The 19,168-nt window shown below is 44.5% G+C and overlaps 1 protein-coding gene across 1 annotated transcript; it reads right to left on the bottom strand.

The window, feature by feature from the left end:
- Positions 1-1,421: 1,421 nt before the first annotated feature.
- Positions 1,422-7,320, bottom strand: tnnt3a (troponin T type 3a (skeletal, fast); the record flags this gene model as incomplete). The annotated part of the gene is made up of 11 exons (XM_079567567.1): positions 1,422-1,633; positions 3,572-3,612; positions 4,129-4,219; positions 4,304-4,416; positions 4,495-4,608; positions 4,699-4,776; positions 4,981-5,097; positions 5,178-5,223; positions 5,331-5,349; positions 5,996-6,013; positions 7,140-7,320. Coding segments are annotated over 11 exons (855 nt in total), but the record flags the coding sequence as incomplete, so codon positions are not given.
- Between the last annotated feature and the right edge of the window lie 11,848 nt (positions 7,321-19,168).

Genomic DNA, 19,168 nt, shown 5'->3' with positions numbered 1-19,168 from the left:
GTGCCACAACTCAATGACACAATGGACTTTTTTTTTTTTTTCACGCAAACTTGGCTGTAAATACTACTAAAGTGGCACTCGCCCACAGTTAGCTTAGACTCAAACTTGGCTGTAAATACTGCTAAAGGGGCGCTTGCCCACAGTTAGCTTAGACCTAAACTGGGCTGTAAATACTGCTAAAGTGGCGCTAGCCCACAGTTAGCTTTGTCTCAAACTTGGCTGTAAATACTACTAAAGTGGCGCTAGCCCACAGTTAGCTTAGACTCAAACTTGGCTGTAAATACTGCTAAAGGGGCGCTTGCCCACAGTTAGCTTAGACCTAAACTTGGCTGTAAATACTGCTAAAGTGGCGCTAGCCCACAGTTAGCTTTGTCTCAAACTTGACTGTAAATACTGCTAAAGTGGCGCTAGCCCACAGTTAGCTTTGACTCAAACTTGGCTGTAAATATTGCTAAAGTGGCGCTAGCCCACAGTTAGCTTTGACTCAAACTTGGCTGTAAATACTGCTAAAGTGGCGCTAGCCCACAGTTAGCTTTGACTCAAACTTGGCTGTAAATACTGCTAAAGTGGCGCTAGCCCAAAGTTAGCTTTGCCCTTTAGCCTGTTAGCTTTTTCTTCATGATTCTATTCTTGTGTAATGTGCCTCCGACCCGGTGCAGGAAAGTTACAATTGGGGTTTTTGGGCACCAGGGGGAGATGAAAGACCCCCCAATCATCCCAGAAGGACTACGAAAAGGATTTATTAAGGTAAACAAGTTACTTAGTTTACTTTAAAATATTAACTTGAAAAATGTCAAGTTAGCAGAGTGTGTCAGTGTGGTTGTATAGAGTTTGCAATTGCCGCTTATCCCATAATGCTTAGCGACATGACATCGTAGTCCCGAACTCTATTAGCTGATACTTGTTCCTCCTCCCATACATTCTACATCAAAAGTTATATCAGCCACATATACATTTATTCTATGTATTTGAACCTGACAGGAGCAGTGGGCGACAGAGTACCTCAGGAGCCAACTGTTGTGAAGTTGCAGCTTTATTATGTTAAATCTTTATGTATTTTTACCAACACAATACTGTTATTCTTCCTGTACTGTAGTGACCTCTTTAATTGCTGGATGACCAGACTAGCAACAGCAATAAAAAGATTTTTTAAAAGTCATAAATCTCCAAGCAAATTTAAAAATCTTTCCTTGCGATCAGCGAAAACCACGTGGAACAAATGACTTTAAAATTACTTGTCTAAAAATACTGAACTTTATTGATTTCTGAATAAAACAACAGATCTACAGACATGGCTTGTAGAGTCACACTTTATTTACAAAAATGACTGAGAACCAAACAGTCGAGGCGAGGAAGCGCGAGAAAGGGTTGTAAATGTACTAGACCTATTCCCTACAACAACAGTCGCCAACATTAGCAGCTCAGTGCTCCTGTTGGCTTTTGTGTTTCGGGAGTAGGCTGGAGTTTGCAGCGTGAACCTCAGCTTTATGGGCTTCTTCTGAGCTACGACCTTCGCCACTGTATGCGTTGCTTCGTCAGGCGTGTGTCCGAGATGTTCGCAAGTTTGGTTTCTGAAGATGGACGGGGACTTCTGGTTTACTTTCTGCGGCGGGCGGCGGCTCCCTTCTTGCTGCTACAATGCGCAAACAAAGAGAAATAGAAACACGTCAAGATTCAGGGGAATAAAAAACTGTCCTAAACTGAAAGTGGCAAAGACCTTGATAACTATCTAGTTTATTTTAAGGCACTATACCAGATTTTTCTCTTTTCATATTAGATGAATAGAATTTGTTTGGTCCTTCAGGATATATTGTAAAAGCAGAGGTTTGGGTATATACGTTTTTATCAGTCATGAAGTAGCAGGATAGCTGTTTACATTTCTGTGACATTATTGTTTCCTGAAAGATGTGAAACATGTTCATAAACTCATCTCTGTGAGAGAATTGGGATGTTCGCAATTATTTAGGAGAGTTGGGACTGAGTTTGGACCCACAATTCAAAATGTATGCACTCCTTTCACTGTTTGCCAAAATTAAAAATCAGGTATTTAAAGCAGTACTAAGTAACTCTTGCCCCTTGAGGCCATAAGCGCAGCTGCAGGTGTCGTAGCAAGTTGCAATTTTGTTTTTTTTACTTATTAATTTGGCTGTAAATACTGTTTAAAATGGTGCTAGCCCGCAGTTAGCTTTGCCCGTTAGCCTGTTAGCTTCTTCTTCGTGATTCTATTAGTGTGTATTGGTGGCTCCGGTCCGGTGGCAGTCCAGTTGCAATTGTGGTTTTCTGGCCAAAGACACCAAGGGGAGATGAAAGACTCCCCAATTATCCCATTAATACTTGTATTACCCCCAGAGGGACTACGAAAAGGATTTATTAAGGTAAACAAGTTACTTAGTATTTGCTTTTGTGACTCAAGTACTCCTGATATTTGCTGAATTCTGTTTAAATAGGAACTATAGTAAGCTACGCAGTTACACTGTATTTACACTCTTTTAAGCTAAAAGTCTACATGCCATGTTTGCTATGACATAATGTCCATTACAATGCACTGTACACCTCTAACAGCTTTCTGAAATACAGTGTTTGAGGTGAAATTAAATCGTGCAACATAAATTCAAACCTCGGGCGAACACTTGCAGCTCATGCTGTACTTACCTGTACAGACCAACTCATTACCCAGTCCTTGGCCCTGAATGTTAAATGGGATGAGTTGAATGATACGAAATATATTTAATGTGAGTGAAAAATTTATATTTATATATATTTAGTGATACAAAAAAAAAGAAAAAGAAGTCGACGTTGAAAACGAAATAACGTGAGTTGAGACAAGATGTTTGGAAAATCCATTTTCGATCTATTGACACATTGGGAGTTTTAGTAGTAGTTGCAAAAGGTACAAGGCTAAAACTCCAATTGTCAGTGGATCATAAAATTGGTCAATGGTGAGTAAGGTTTTCGACAACGAATACCATTTGATATTGTTGTTTTGTTTAAGTTGAAAGTCGACGTGGCGTGAATAATATAGAGGTTTGAAAAATTATGAAAAGTAGTGCTGTCAGATGATGATGAATGAGGTTAACTCGGACGAGCGCTTTAGTTAAAACGTCGTGATTATTGGTTGGTCAGTGAACGTGGCATGGACAGGTCAGTACTTACTGCTTCTGCCACTCATCAATGCGTTTCCTGTATGTGAGCACCTAAAAACGAAATGAGCACAGCAACCATTTTAACGCCTCGCAAAACATGTTACCTCCGTGATGTGGAAACTCGCTTTTTTAATCCTCGTTTGCAGGAAATGGGCCTCCTACTAGTGGAATGTGGGAAATCAAGACTTACACGTAAAACAAATGCGCTTAGCTTTATCAAGCCGCGGTAACACACTTACCTGTATGACCAGGCCCAACCACACGCTTACTTCTTTTCCCCCTTAAACTAAAAAAAATAAATCTTGCATAGTGCTGTGTTGGCTGGTCCCCAGTGGTTGTGGCCCGGCGCACGCACCTTCATGCTAACCGCGCTAGCCTCATGCAGCGAGCCCCGACTGCAAAAGCCTGATCTGCTCTGCTCTACTTACAATTTACTGAGCTCCTCCACTCTCTTACGCAGAGTTGTGACCTGGGAATCAAAGAGCACATTCACCATTGACATAGTGAGTTGGTAAACAAGACGGGGCAGGCCAGAAGGAGCTGCTATGGGGGGGAATAAACTTGTCATGAGCGCAGAAGAAATATCCGACACCTGTAAATGAAATTGTTATCGTATGCAAATTCACTCTCTTGTTTTATATTATTCAGTTAGTTAGGGTAAAGACGATTGATGGAAAATGTGGAGTTAGATGAACGTATTCAGATTATTAAACCGTACAGTACTCGCTGTATCGGTTACCACTCTGTGAAGCCTGCTTCTGCTAACTGTGGGGTAAAAGAATAGATTATTTTCTTCTGCTATCCTATAAAATGTAAGAATTAAAAGATTTCAACATTACAAAAATTAAAACAATACTATGTCTGAAAACTACACATTAGTAGCGGATTTCTGAAAAACCTATGGATAAATGAACGGTAAATCACTTTAACCAGTTGTATCTCATATTAAAAGCTTGCATTACAATAAACAGTGGCCCTTCCTCACCTCATACTTCTGCCTCTTCAGTCTCTCCATGTGATCGAACTTCTCAGACTCCAGCTGCTTCATCCAGTCATACAGCTCAGTGATCTTGTCCCTGCACCAGCCACACATGAACATTAGGACAAAAAAGGAGCCAGACACATTGTAAGATTAACCCCAGGCATCATGGGGCGCATACTTCAGTTTGTCCTCGTTCAGATGGTCAATGTTGAGTTGCTTGCGTCTGGCGGCCAGGATCTTCTTCTTCTTCTCTCTCTCAGTCTCTTTCTTGCCTCCTCTCTTCTGGTCAGCCTGATTGGAGAGGGTCGACGGGCAAAGTTAACAACATCATGGCGGCGGGACAAAGACGTGAAAGTGTCTTGTGCTCACTCTCTGCAGGTGGCTGCTGTAGTTGGAGCCCATGTTGGACAGAGCTGACTTCTTCTTGGCCTCATCATCTGCCTTCTTCTTGAGATCACTCTCCTCCCTGATCCGCCTCTCCTCCTGTTGGTCACCAGTGGAACAACAACGTAAGTCATGCAAGTATATGTTATAAGAGCTCTATTATGTGATACATGAGTGATCATTACGGACCTCACGTCTGGCCTGGCGTTCCTTCTCCTTCTCAGCCCGGATCCTCTGCTGCTCAGCCCTCTCAGCACGACGCTTCTCCTAAAACACAGCAATCCCAACACATTGTCAGATATTCCAAAAAAGAAAGGTGAATACAAACAAAGGCTAGTATTATACCACAACGGCTACCAGTTTAAATTCAACCTCCTTGCCAGGTTTGAGAATGGAGGATATCTGGTGCTTTAAGTTTTCATGCGTTTCAAGAAGTGGTCTATTACATTTTCGGTGGACGCTTGAACTCACAATTCTCTCCTTGAGGGCAATCAGCTCCTCCTCCTCCTTCTTCCTGCACTCAAAGTGAGCATCGATCAGGCCCTGCAGCTCAACCAGATCCTTGTTCTGACGTTTCTTCTGGATGTCCTGCGCCGCACAACAACAAAACAACTCTTCACATCTACCCGTGTAGGTGGACAACGTTAGGCCCCGGGAAATATACTCACGTCAAAGTCCACTTTCTCACCATCAGGAATTTTGGGAGCACTAGGCCTAAGGAACAGGGCAATAACGTGCGTTAGCTTACACGCTTTACATTTTAGTACAGTTTGTGGAAGTAAAATGTTTCAATCAATCCCACTGTAATGAAATGGACTTACTTGAACTTTGGCTTCTCCTCTGCAAGTTAAAAATGAAGAAGGGACAAGTACATGTATTTGGGTTAGAAAGACTGAATATAACTGCATTTCTGTCAGGCATTTCAAGGATTACAATTATTTTCAGTTAAAAAATACCAAAACATGTCTTTTTAAAGTTGTGGTTAGAAAAAGAGCAAATAAAAACCCGACAAAAAAGATATTAAAAAAGATAAGGATTGTAAGGATTGGTAAAATCATCTTGCTGTAAGTGAAGTTACTCTATGTTAAACGTGGTTTAGAAGTCATTAATCCCTGTCTAAGATCTAATGGATAACTTGGTTTTGTTGGCTTGACCCCAAAATCCTTTAAAACGAGCAAGACAAAGTTGTATTTTCTCATGTTTCCCTGAAGAGCCAGATTCCTGCGGGTCATGCCATGCAGATGCTGTGGCAGAGTTTATTGGGGTCGCTGCAGTGAAGCACTTGTTAGCGTTCATATTCTGTCACCCTTTCCCTTTACTCAGCACTTTAGTAATGATTCTCCAATTGCACTCCTGGAGTCGGACAACAGATAAAATTTGGACAGACATTTTGTGAACAGCAGGCGTTCCCCAGCCCAGTACAGGACAGACATAGATCAGGACACTGTGGTCCCCCAAAAATCAGAGTCTCATTAAATCAACATACCTTCCTCTTCAAGGGCCTCTGCATGCAGCAAGCATCGAGAACAAAGCAGAATAACAACAGTTAGCAGGCACACAAGCTGACAGTCAAAATATAACTACTCAGATAGTTGCTTGGTTCAGTATTAGCAAACAATTGGTTTGCTGATCACTCTAGTACATTGCACACATTTTACAAAGTGTTCAGCACAAATGTGCATAAGAACCAGCAAGTATTTGAGGAACTGAATAGTGTGAAAGACTAAGCTGTTACTGAAAGTCACTTGCTACTGAATGAATTTCATAGCTAGAAAAGTTCTGTAACATTATTCATCCAAATAGCAGGTGAAGGCATAGAGGCCAAGCCCAGGAACATGGCAGCCATAATGGCACATAAGGGAAAAAGGACACATTTGGTTCAAAGGATCTACTACAGTGACCATGCGGGCAGCAGCTCGATTATTTAGTAAAAAGACACACTGGCAGAGGTCAGCTGACATGTACTCCATGAACAGCAAGTACATGTTCACAGAAATAAGAAAAGAAGTGGACACATACACTGAAGGAGGCCAACATTGGGAATTTACTATAGAGAGCTGCCTTTATTACAACCCCCAATTTGGATCAGAGACTTGTGAAAAACGCATTAGCATACAGATGTAGCATTGACTTAAGTGAACTAAACTCTGCATTAGCTACTACAGTTACATTGTAACAACTTATTATCTCAGATACGACACTTTATGCCAGTGCAGTGCAAAGACATGAAGCAGCAACACTGTATGCTAATTAGTTATCATCAACTTGCATAATGCAATAGATGTTTTTCACCTTAGGAATGTGACTCATAAAAAGACATTTTTATTACAAATTCTCAGCATACATAAAAAGCCAGACTTTTAAAAGTTTTCTTCACTTTACTTATTTTGATATAATAGGCCTAAGTTTAGTCCTGAAGCTTTGGCCGTATCATTAGTCATGCTGTAACTATGAAAGCTGGTTATTGACATGTAAACCTATGTCAGAGGTGAAGAAGGGAAGGTAGCTTTAGCTTTAGCATTAGCAGACATGGTGATCACAGCGGTCTGTCTGGCTGGCTGTAGCCGGCGGAGCGCACCTGTCTCTGGGTTTAAGGATGATAGAATACCCCTCCCCTCAGTGCCACATACCTTCTGGCTCGGGCTCGGGCTCAGGCTCAGGCTCGGGTTCTGGTTCTACCTCTGGTTCTGGCTCTGGTTCAGGTTCTGGCTCGGGTTCTGGTTCTGGCTCTGCCTCGGCCTCGGCCTCAGGGGCCGCTTCTGGGGCCACCTCAACTTCCTCTACTACCTCCTCTTCTACAACAGCTAAACATGCAGCAGGCACGGGAGGAGAGCGTTAACAGATGTCAGACAGATGGAGACTGGACAGTCTCGGGGACTGCCACATGGCGGCGCTAGAGCATGGATGAAGCAAGCAATTAATTTACAAGAGAAACGTCGTTGATGGATGAGAGTTTTCCATAGAGACGTGCACTAAAGAAAGATTTCTGTCCTAACTGATACTCTGTGCTCTGTCTTTCCGTCGTTTGGGAGTTAGTAAAGACATGCCACAAGGATTTATTTTGGGTAAGAGCACGCATTGAAATCGAAATGTGAACTGTATTAATGTGAGTAACATTTGGAGTCTGCAGACTGTCTTACCATCGTATTCTTCACGTCCATCCGAGAAAAGAAGGAAAGAGCATTACCAACAAGATCCCACCTGTACCCAGTTTTGTCATTTTAACAAAGCAAAATGGGTACACTGGGATCCATGCTAAGCATTCATAGCACAATCCCCAGAGCTGGAAGGCATAATTTTTGCCAAATGTGACCATTTACTGGTGAATAAGGCCTTTTATTGTGCTCTGGTGGACTGTATTTGGCAGATGGTCATGCAGAGCTGCAGGTATCATTGAAAACTAGACATTGCTGTATTTTACCTGTATTATGGTTATGATTGTAAATATAGCATTATCTTGTTGTCAGTGATAGAGCCTGCAGCCATGCGACAGCAGCATAGTAACATCCAGTATGTGCAGATTTGCTTTGAGAAACAAATGAATCTGGCGGAGTCAAGCCAAACCTGCAAACATACGATTTTATCTTGTGCACGTACAGTATGAAGGAAGCTAGTTATGTTGGTTCAATTTCACATTTCACATGAGTATAGCATGGACCTCTTGGTTGTACCTAATTTCACCGAATATTGTCTGTATTTGTGTCATAAACAAAAAGTGGTACTTACCCTCAACCCCACTGTAAGACACAGATCAAGACAAACGTCACATTCCACTGCAGAAATATTCACATTATTGTTTCGAGATTAATAATAATTGTACTTACACGTCTTCTGTGTCAGACATGGTGACAGTGGACTTTACAACCTGATGTGGAGAGAGAAGAGAAGAACTTAAAGTCTCCCCACAAGAAGTAAGTAAGCAGCCGTATGTATTTTTAGCTTGGGATTATGTTTCAAATATCCTAAATATCTGCGCCCGACCCCACCCCACTGGCCTTAGCATATCTCCCACCACCCCTCACCTCATTAAAAATCCCCAAATAATTCAAAGCTTAAAAAACGTTTTGATCAAAATCACGGATATTGATATGAAGGCCTAGTGTCTCCCGAATGGTTTTGAATGGTCATTTAAGGGTTGGGGAACTTGAGCCATAGGGGGCTAGGGACTGCTTCTCCCGATGATAACTGAGAAGAGCTGCCAAACTTGGACATAGGCCCACAGTCTGAGAGGACGGGAAGATTAATGGTGTTTTGTTGGCAACCAAAAGTTAAAAAAAGGGGGCTCAAGCTACAGGTAGAAGTTCAGGGTTGAAGCATTGAAGCTTTGAATATCCTGATACCATGCACTACTACTATGAAATATAATTATACAGCGTGATGTATTCTATGTACATCTTCAACCTGGATGATTGCCCGCTAAATTACTCTGCTCCAGCTGTAAACCTTCCACATATTCCAATTGTAAGTCATAAACTGGTCATTATCGTTAAACACGATAGAGAAAAATTTACAAATGACCCCAAAACGAGTTAATGACTGCACTTGTGTGTCATTTGCTGCTTTCACCTCTGCTAAACGCCATCACTATCTTCAATGATAAACATACATGCCCTGGCTTCATCCATAATCCAATCTGTCAGCGATTAGATGCGAGCTCAGGCGCCCATTAGCAGTATTAGTGCGGGACATCAAAACTATTTCTAACACGCAGCTGCTCGGGTCCAAGGGAGGGGGTGGTCCTGTTTCAGTGCCTCCATGTTGGCGGATTGGGTTCCCCCCTCCCCCCTTTTTTCGCCTTTGGAGCACTACCCATAATAACACCTCCATGTCCTTATCTGGTGGTGTCGCTCTCATATGGCTCCTTCAATCAATTCCGTGGGCATACCTCCCTGTTGACCGGGGGTTAAAATAAAACTCAAATCGGGTTTGAGAAGTTCAAGGGGGGGGAGATATGTCTCAAGTGGGCAATTAGATTTATTAAAAGTTTCCCCCCTCCCGTTATGTAATGACACAAATCAGGCAAAAAAAGAAATAGTTATAAGGCATCTTCAGATCTTTGACCTCCTTTCTAGATGATAATTTGTTGATCCGCTTCTCTGTACGCGCCTGCTACACCCACTGCTTTATCTCGATCTCACAACTAAAGAGCATTAAGCTTTAACAATGCATCAACTCTAAACAATGCCCGCCGTCCACTGTGTAAGTCATCAGCAATAACTACACGGGCGCGGAGCCTGTCTCCTCAAGCGGAAAGCCACTTCAAAGGCCGTAAGCCAACTGTAAATCCCACAGGTATGGACCGCTGGATGCTGACCAAAGCGGGCAACAAAAACAACAACAGAATCCCTTATGACGGCAGCTGTTGCAATACTAGACGCTTGTTATTTAAATGAGACAATCCGCATGCCCTGAAGACTAGGATACAGTGGCTACTATGCACAGGTTTTAAGCATTCATTTAGAGATGTAAACTTAGCAAAATTGTTGTTATCCATGACAGTGATTATTATTATTATTATTATTAAAACTCTGGGACACTGCTGTCAGCTTTAGGGGAGGGGGATTTTCTACTCACGTTTGCCTATTCATGAAATAAAAGTAATAACCAGCCACACCGCTTAGTCTATCCTTCCTTACCTCAGAAAAGCTGAAAGAAGCGAGATCCCCGCTGGCCGAGACAGGCTGTAAGGTTCTGCAAACTTACCGCGCTGATTATGTCCTTCTGTTATAGTGACACATGATACTCAGCCCCACGCCATTGGACGAAGGGGCGCACGAGGGGCACCGTCTTCAGCCGGCCGCCCCGCCCACCTCGCCATCTACCACCGTCTGTTTTTTTTTTGCTGGCATTCAAAAAAGGAGATGCAAGGAGTCAAGGTAGGAGTCTCAAGTTTGGAGAAGGGGTTTAGCCAAGAAGCCCCCCGCCCCCCCACATCCTCCAAACACACACACTCCCTTTCCACCCCCTGTAAGGTTGCTATTCTGGGGGTGCTGCGTTAGGCAAGCACATTTTCTCCAGAGAGCAAGGCGAGAGTTGGGCGTCCTGAAGCGAAGCAGAGTCTGTGATTTTAGATATAAACATCGAGTATAAATAATAGAAGCACATTGAAGTCCAGCTGTATACTGACAAAGTTCATTCATTCATTTACCATTTAGATTGACTTGCAAGGGTATACAATCACCTGGTCAAAAATAACCCATCAAAATCGCGCAGTTTTCTTTAGTCAGTGTCAGTTTTGACCTTTCAGCACTACAGATCCAGGTCATTACATTATTGGCTTGGCACCAGACTATCTATATATATGTACATCTTGTAATATTGTACCATATTAGACATTTGCAGTTGTTGTTTTTTTGTTTTGGCCTAAATATTTAACATCTTTGGCCTGTGTTGACTTCATTTGCCTGCTATTCCCCTCTCTGTTGTCTAACTAAGCTTTAGTAAGCATCACTTATCTCACTCTTACCTCTCAGAAATTTACGGGAGGCTTCTATAGGCCACCTTTTCACCGGTGTACTGTGAAAGAATTCTTTTTGTCCTCTAGAGGGCGCTACAGTGACAGATTTAAAGCTGCAGGCAGTGGCCTATAGAACCCAAGTGTTAGATATTTCCATCCCCCAGAGCCACAAATAGGCCCAGGCCATGGCCTCTCTCTTCAGGATATTGTCAAATAGTTTGGAGACTCGTCACCGCAGTAACAGCAGAGCAGGTGAGATTTCAAAGGGAATAAACATTTGAGAAATACATATTTAAAAGTTCAAACTGACAAAATATGATCATAAGTCATAAGTCGCCGTTTATAAACCTCAAAGCTGTAACTGGTTATTGAGAGTCTATGACCATGCACCTCTACAAACATATGTCTGTTCAAAACTGTATTTAGCTTTTTAAAAGCAAAATAGTGATGTGCAAGAAACATTTGCTATATATAGAGTGGGTTTGTAATGTTGAACCAATGTAGAGTTTATTATGTAATACAGCTGTATAATTTGGGACTCTCAACAAAGTATTCTGATGAGAATTGCAGATGTACTGTATTTATTAGTGGTGACCCAATAATTGTTGGCTGATGTAGCATGAGAGGAGACAGTATGGGAGGTAACCAATCTTTAAAACAGTGGTTCCCAACCTTCTTATCTCGAAGCCCACCCTGAGCATGCTGTAGTCAGGCTGTGCCCTCCAGTACAAAACTTACAAACAATGGCCATAAAGCATTCCTTTAACATAAACTCAAACTGGAGTTTTGGTAGTTGTTGTTGTTGTTTGCACTTTCTGTTCTCCTTTCTCTGCCATTTTTGATTATTTTAACCATTTGATTTGCTCAGTTAATATAATTTCGGTCAGGCAGTGTAATACAACACGCACGTGACTATATATTGCACAATACTATTTCAAGATACAGGAGACATTGACATGTTTTATCAATAAGATGTTTCAAACTAGAATTTATGCTTCGCCTCCTGCACCATTTCAGAGTGTGACCTTTAACTTTTAAAGGGACTAGACGGAATTTAAAAATGTTACAATTATGCATTTTCCCCCCCTTCATGCTTCAGCAATGTTCTTATGTGTAGAATGAGCCCAGACCTATTCACCACGACTGTCTCTATAAGCCTGCAGCTTAATTTAGAGACTGCAGTTACGCGGAAGACCTGAGGTGGCAGTGGCGAGTAAAAATGTCAACTTCTATCTAGTCCCTTTAAAGGAACAGGCCACCCTTTTTCCATACTGTGATATGTTCTTACCTGAGCTTAGACGAGTTCATACGTACCTGTCTGGTCTTTGTGCGTGCCTGTGGAAGAGCGTGGTCGCTTCTACCTTCACCCCGTTTGGAGCTATAGGAATATACTGGGAGAGGCCAAATGCAAACAACATCTTTGGTCGTTTTGCGTGACTGTGTGCACACACAAAGACCAGACAGGTACGTATCAACTCATCTAAGCTCAGGTTAAAACATATTTCAGTATGGAAAAACAGTTGCCTGTTCCTTTAAACTAGAAACATCTGAGACCACCTGAATTGTTGCTATGGCGCCGGCCCTAACTGGCAGCTAGTTGCGTTGGCTCTGTTACCTCTCTTACACTTTTTGCTTTTATCTTTATTTATAGACGTGTTTTTTTTTTTAAATTTCATCAAGTAGACTAGACATTGTGCATTTGTGCACAGGGGAAGCTGTTTTTTTGTTGCACTTTCCCTTTTATTTGCAATGTCTTCAGCATTTTTGGGATCTGCATCTTTTTGTTGTTCTCGTTGCCACGGTGACACACACAGTCCTCTTGTTTATTCACGGGAACAGCTTCTCGGACTCAAGGACTCACCTCTCATGCATGTGGAGAGGCCGGTGATCCCCGCCGAGATACGCAGAAAACGCAGAGGCTGCAGAGGTGGACGCAAGAGGAGAAGATGGCTACCCTCCGTCATCCTGGGTAATGTGCGCTCCATCGTGAACAAGACCGAGGAGCTGGCCGCACTGACCCGACATCAGAGGGCTTATCGGGAGTGCGGACTGATGTGCTTTACGGAGACGTGGCTGAACGGGAATATACCGGACTCTGTGGTTTCCCTGGACGGATTTAAACTCGCGCGCGCAGACCGGTGTGTGGAGGGGAGCGGGAAGAAGAAAGGCGGTGGAGTAGCTGTGTTTGTGAATGAGAGATGGTGCCACCCCAGACACGTGCACGTGAAAGAACAGATATGCACCCGGGACCTGGAGATGATCGTCGTCAGCATGAGGCCTAGGTATCTACCGAGGGAGTTTTCACACATGGTGGTGTTGTGCTTGTATATCCCCCCCTCGGCCGACGCCGCCGCAGCCTGTGAGCGCATCCACAGTACCGTGACCCAGACCCAGATGCGTCACCCCCGCGCCCTGCTGCTCATCACCGGTGACTTTAATCACGCCTCTCTTTCTGCCACTATCCCCACACTCACGCAGTATGTTAAGTGCCACACAAGGAACAATAAGACCCTGGACCTTCTGTATGCTAACGTGAAGGGCGCTTACACCTCTGCCCCCCTCCCCCCGCTCGGACGCTCAGACCACAATCTCGTCCTACTGCGGCCGGATTACACACCCAAGGTGCGAAGAGAGCCAGCACAGAAGAGGTCTGTGAAAGTGTGGAGTGAAGAGGCTGAAGAGAGACTTAGGGACTGTTTCCAGACCACAGACTGGAACATGATCTGCAGCTCTCATGGAGATGACATCGACAGCCTGACCCACTGCATCACAGACTACATCAACTTCTGTGTGGAAAACACTGTACCAACCCGGAAGGTACGGTGTTTCTCCAACAACCACCCCTGGGTGACCCCTGAACTTAAAGCCCTCCTGAACCAAAAGAAAAGGGCTTTCAACTCAGGGGACAGAGAGGAGCAGAGGAGAGTCCAGCACGAACTCCAGTGGAGGATCAGGAAGGCCAAGAAGGACTATGGCGAGAAGCTGGAGCAGAAGCTGGCGCAGGGCAACGCACGGGACGTGTGGAGGGGACTGAAGAACATCTCCGGTTTTGGACAGAGTGCCAGAGGGACAGCTGATGGAGACCAGCGCGGGGCGGATGAATTCAACCAACATTTCAACCGGTTTGATTCTCCCCCCACTCCCTCCTCTTCACGCGTCTCCAGCACAGTGGACACTGCCCCCCTCCCCCGACCACCTTCACCTGCCTCCAGCCCCCCTGCACCCACGTCTCCAGCCCCCATCATACGGACTTCCTCTAGCACCTGCCCCACCCCCGGCAGTCCACCCCCACACCGGTCCCCCCCTCACTCCCCCCTCTCCATCACACCGGACCAGGTGAGGAGGGAGCTGAGGCGACTGAAGCGGGGGAAAGCTGCAGGACCAGATGGCATCAGTCCCAGGCTGCTGAGGACCTGCGCAGACCAGCTCTCCGGGGTCCTCTGCCACATCTACAACCTGAGCCTCAGCCTGGAGAAGGTCCCCGTCCTGTGGAAGACCTCCTGTCTGATTCCAGTTCCTAAAACAGCGCACGCTAGGGAACCGGCCCACTACAGACCAGTCGCCCTGACCTCCCACCTGATGAAGACGATGGAGCGGCTCATCCTCACCCACCTCCGCTCTGTGGTAAGCCCCACCCTTGACCCGCTGCAGTTTGCTTACAGACCCAACATCGGAGTGGAGGATGCTGTCATCTACCTGTCGGAGCGGGCGCTCACGCACCTGGAGCACGCCGGGAACGCTGTGAGGGTCATGTTCTTTGACTTCTCCAGTGCCTTCAACACCATCAGGCCGGCGCTGCTGCGGGGGAAGCTGGAGGACGCGGGAGTGGATGAACATCTCACCGCATGGACCATCGACTACCTCACGGACCGACCACAGTATGTGCGGCTGCGCAGCTGTGAGTCTGAGGTGGTCGTCTGCAGCACCGGGGCCCCTCAGGGCACCGTCCTCTCACCGTTTCTCTTCACCATCTATACATCGGACTTCACATACAACACGGACAGTTGTCATCTCCAGAAGTTCTCCGACGACTCCGCCATCGTGGGCTGTGTGTCTAAGGGGAACGACCTGGAGTACCGGTCAGTCATCATAGACTTTGTGGACTGGTGTGAGCGCAACCACCTGTGCTTGAACATCAGTAAGACGAAGGAGATGGTGATCGACTTCACGAGGAAGCCACTGCCGTACACACCGCTGAACATCCAGGGGGAGGACATTGAGGAGGTGGACAGTTTCAAGTACCTGGGTGTTCACCTCAACAATAAACTGGACTGGTCCCACAACACCAACGCCCTGTACAAGAAGGGCCAAAGTCGCCTCCACCTTCTGAGGAGACTGAGGTCGTTCGGAGTGAGCAGGCCTCTGCTCAGGACTTTTTATGACTCTGTGGTGGCCTCTGCTCTCCACTATGCTGCAATGTGCTGGGCCCCGGGCAGCACAGAGCGGGACAAGAACAGACTGAACAAGCTGGTCAGGAGGGCCAGCTCCGTCCTGGGCTGCCCCCTGGACTCTGTGGAGGAGGTGAGGGACAGGAGGGTGTTAGCCAAGCTCACCTCCATCATGGACAACACCTCCCACCCACTGCACGGGACTGTAGAAGAGCTGTGCAGCTCTCTCAGTGGCAGACTGAGACACCCTCAGTGCAGGACGGAGCGCTACCGCAAAGCCTTCATCCCCACTGCTGTCAGACTGTACAATAAGACTGTGAAGTAACGCCGACTGTAACAAGTGAATTTCTCCTTTGTGAGATGAATAAAGGTTTATCTTATCTTATCTTATTCTGCTCTTGGATCAGTTTCAGACCAGAGCTACCTCATAATCTCTTTACACCCATTACTCCACCTTCACCCTAAAGCTGTATTTCCCTACCGTTTTTCGAGAAGCCCCCTTGTTGCCAGAGACAAGTCGGGTCCCCTATAGTTAAAAATGTGCACATAGTCACATGTGATGATTTTTTTCTACAGTTTGTTTTAAAGGTTATACATATGTAACACATTGCCAACTTTATAGTTTTACTTTGGAAAACATTAAAAATGTTGGGGAGTTGAAAATATTATTCTACTAGAGTAAAAGTAGTAAGTTAAAGGTGCATTATGTAAATTATTAAGTAGTGGCCAAGGAGCTTCTACCTATCTACCAGAAACCTTAAATACAATATATCCTGGAGTGTCATAGAAGCCACCGCGGCACAGTAGCACATCGGTTAGCGCACGTGCCTCACAGCTAGAAGGTCCAGGCTCCATTCCCACCTTGACAGGGCTTTTCTGTGTGGAGTTTGCATGTCCTCCGCGTGTCTGCGTAGGTTTCCTTCGGGCACTCCGGTTTCCCCTACCACTAAAAACATGTGCAAGATGAATGATGTGTGTGCATGAATGCAGGGGGGTGGTCAGAGGGACTGTTGGCACAGATGTGTGCAGATGTGTGCAGTCGTGACACCGTTTCTGTCAGTCTACTCCAGGGGAAACTGAACTATGAGGTGAATGTATAATTGACTCATGTAAAGCGCGTTGTGACTATGCCTGTGCTATATGTCGGTGCTATATAAATAAACATCTTCTTCGGCATAAAAAAGTTCCACAATGCACCTTTAAGTAAATATACTTGAGTACATTTACTTTGTTCCTGACTAACTCTGGTAATCATCATACATGCAATATACTGGAATATACTGAAAATATATTTTGAGTGCATTCATCAATGAATATGTCTATAAATTATATGCAATAAATGTAGTCACGCAAAGAAGGGCCAGTCTCAGATGTAATTTGGGGAGTTGTTGCCAAGTGCTGGGTTTCAGGTGACATCACAGCTTTCTAAAGGCCTATAATATTTATACAGGTGGGGGCGGGTGAAATTATTTTGTTTATTTAGGCAGAAATGTAAAATATTCCAAACAGTGTACTCACTTTTTCCTCTCACTGTAACTATGGTCTAATTTTTTCCTCATAAAGGTGTCCAAACATTGTGACAATGTTCAAAAACATGAGCGTGATGTTGACCAGTTGGCCTTTTTACTTTTTGGAAATTTCTTTTAAAAACTGTTTCTCTCCCATAGAGTTGTAGTTATCCTCCAAGCTCGGGTCCTCTACCAGAGGCCTGGGAGCTTGAGAGTTCTGCGCAGTATCTTTGCTGTTCCTAGAACTGCACTTTTCTGGACCGAGATGTCTGATGTATTTCCTGGGATCTGCTGGAGCCACTCCTCCAGTTTGGGGGTCACTGCCCCGAGTGCCCCAACGACCACGGGCACCACTGATGCCTTCACCCTCCAGGTTTTCTCTTTCTCTTCTCTGAGCCCCTGGTATTTCTCTAGTTTCTCGTGTTCCTTTTTCCTGATGTTGAAGTCGCTTGGTATTGCTATGTCGACCACAACGGCTTTCCTCTGCTCTTTGTCCACCACCACAATGTCCGGTTGGTTCGCCATTACCATTCTGTCCGTCTGTATCTGGAAGTCCCACAGGATCTTGGCTCGGTCATTCTCGACCACCTTTGGAGGTGTTTCCCACTTTGACCTTGGGGTTTCCAGCAAAAACTCTGCACAGATGTTCCTTTACACTATACCAGCCACTTGGTTATGGCACTCCATGTAAGCTTTCCCTGCCAGCATCTTACACCCTGCAGTTATGTGCTGGATTGTCTCATTGGCCTCTTTGCACAGTCTACACCTGGGGTCTTGTCTGGTGTGGTAGATCTGGGCCTCTATTGCTCTGGTGCTCAAGGCCTGCTCCTGTGCAGCCATGATGAGTGCCTCTGTGCTGTCCTTTAGTCCGGCTCTGTCTAACCATTGGTAGGATTTCTGAATATCCGCCACTTCAGTTATGTTTCGGTGGTACATGCCATGTAGGGGCTTGTCCTCCCATGACGGGACCTCCAGCACCTCATCTTCTGTTCCCCATTGTCTGTGACATTCACTGAGCACGTCATCTCTTGGAGCCTTATCCTTGATGTACTTATGGATCTTGGATGTTTCATCCTGGATAGTGGCTCTCACGCTCACTAGTCCTCGGCCTCCTTCCTTACGGCTAGCATACAGTCTCAGAGTGCTGGACTTGGGGTGGAACCCTCCGTGCATGGTTAGGACCTTTCGCGTCTTAACATCTGTGGTCTGTATCTCATCCTTTGGCCAGCTTATTATTCCTGCAGGGTATCTGATTACTGGCAGGGCGTAGCTGTTTATTGCCCGGGACTTGTTCTTGCCATTGAGCTGGCTTCTTAGGACCTGCCTTATTCGTTGGAGGTATTTGGCCGTAGCCGCTTTCCTTGTCACCTCTTCGAGGTTGCCATTTGCTTGTGGGATTCCAAGGTACTTGTAACTGTCCTCAATGTCTGCTATTGTTCCTTCTGGGAGTGAGACCCCTTCTGTGTGGACTACCTTCCCTCTCTTAGTCACCATCCGACCACACTTCTCTAGTCCGAATGACATGTCTGCACTGTATATACGGTATGGATCAGTGAGTCGATGTCTCGATATCTCAATGTCTCGATGTCTCGATGTCTCGATGTCTTGATGTCTCGATGTCTCGATGTCTCGATGTCTCGATAGATAGATAGATAGATAGATAACCAATGTGCATCCTTTTTTTGTTTTTAAATAGGAAAAGGAACAGATAAAGGAAAATCAACACAGAGAAACAACATAAACAACAACAAAAAAGAAGAAGAGGAAAAAGAAAAAGAAAAGCCACCACAGGCAGTGCCCCACACCCAGTCCAGGTTAACAATCTTTGTACTGAAACATTTACAAAGCAATTAGAGACGACATATACTTAGGAGTTAAAGCAAAACAAAGATAATGGCACAAACATGAATGGCACAAAAATTAAACTAATCTATCTATCTATCTATCTATCTATCTATCTATCTATCTATCTATCTATCTATATATATATATATATATATATATATATATATATATATACAGTGGGGCAAAAAAGTATTTGGCCAAAATCCAATAGGAAGTCTGTGGGGAACAGACCAAATACTTTTTTGCCCCACTCTATCTATCTATCTATCTATCTATCTATCTATCTATCTATCTATCTATCTATCTATCTATCTATCTATCTATCTATCTATCTATCTATCTATCTATCTATCTATCTATATCTATATATATATATATATATATATATATATATATATATATATATATATATATATATATATATATACACTGCTCACAAAAACTTAGGGCACACTCAAAAA

This window comes from Gobius niger (genome assembly GCF_951799975.1).
Source record: "Gobius niger genome assembly, chromosome: 12".
Lineage (NCBI taxonomy): Eukaryota > Metazoa > Chordata > Actinopteri > Gobiiformes > Gobiidae > Gobius > Gobius niger.
The sequence above is the reverse complement of the archived record's forward strand: the minus strand, read 5'-3'. Positions and strand labels throughout refer to the sequence as shown.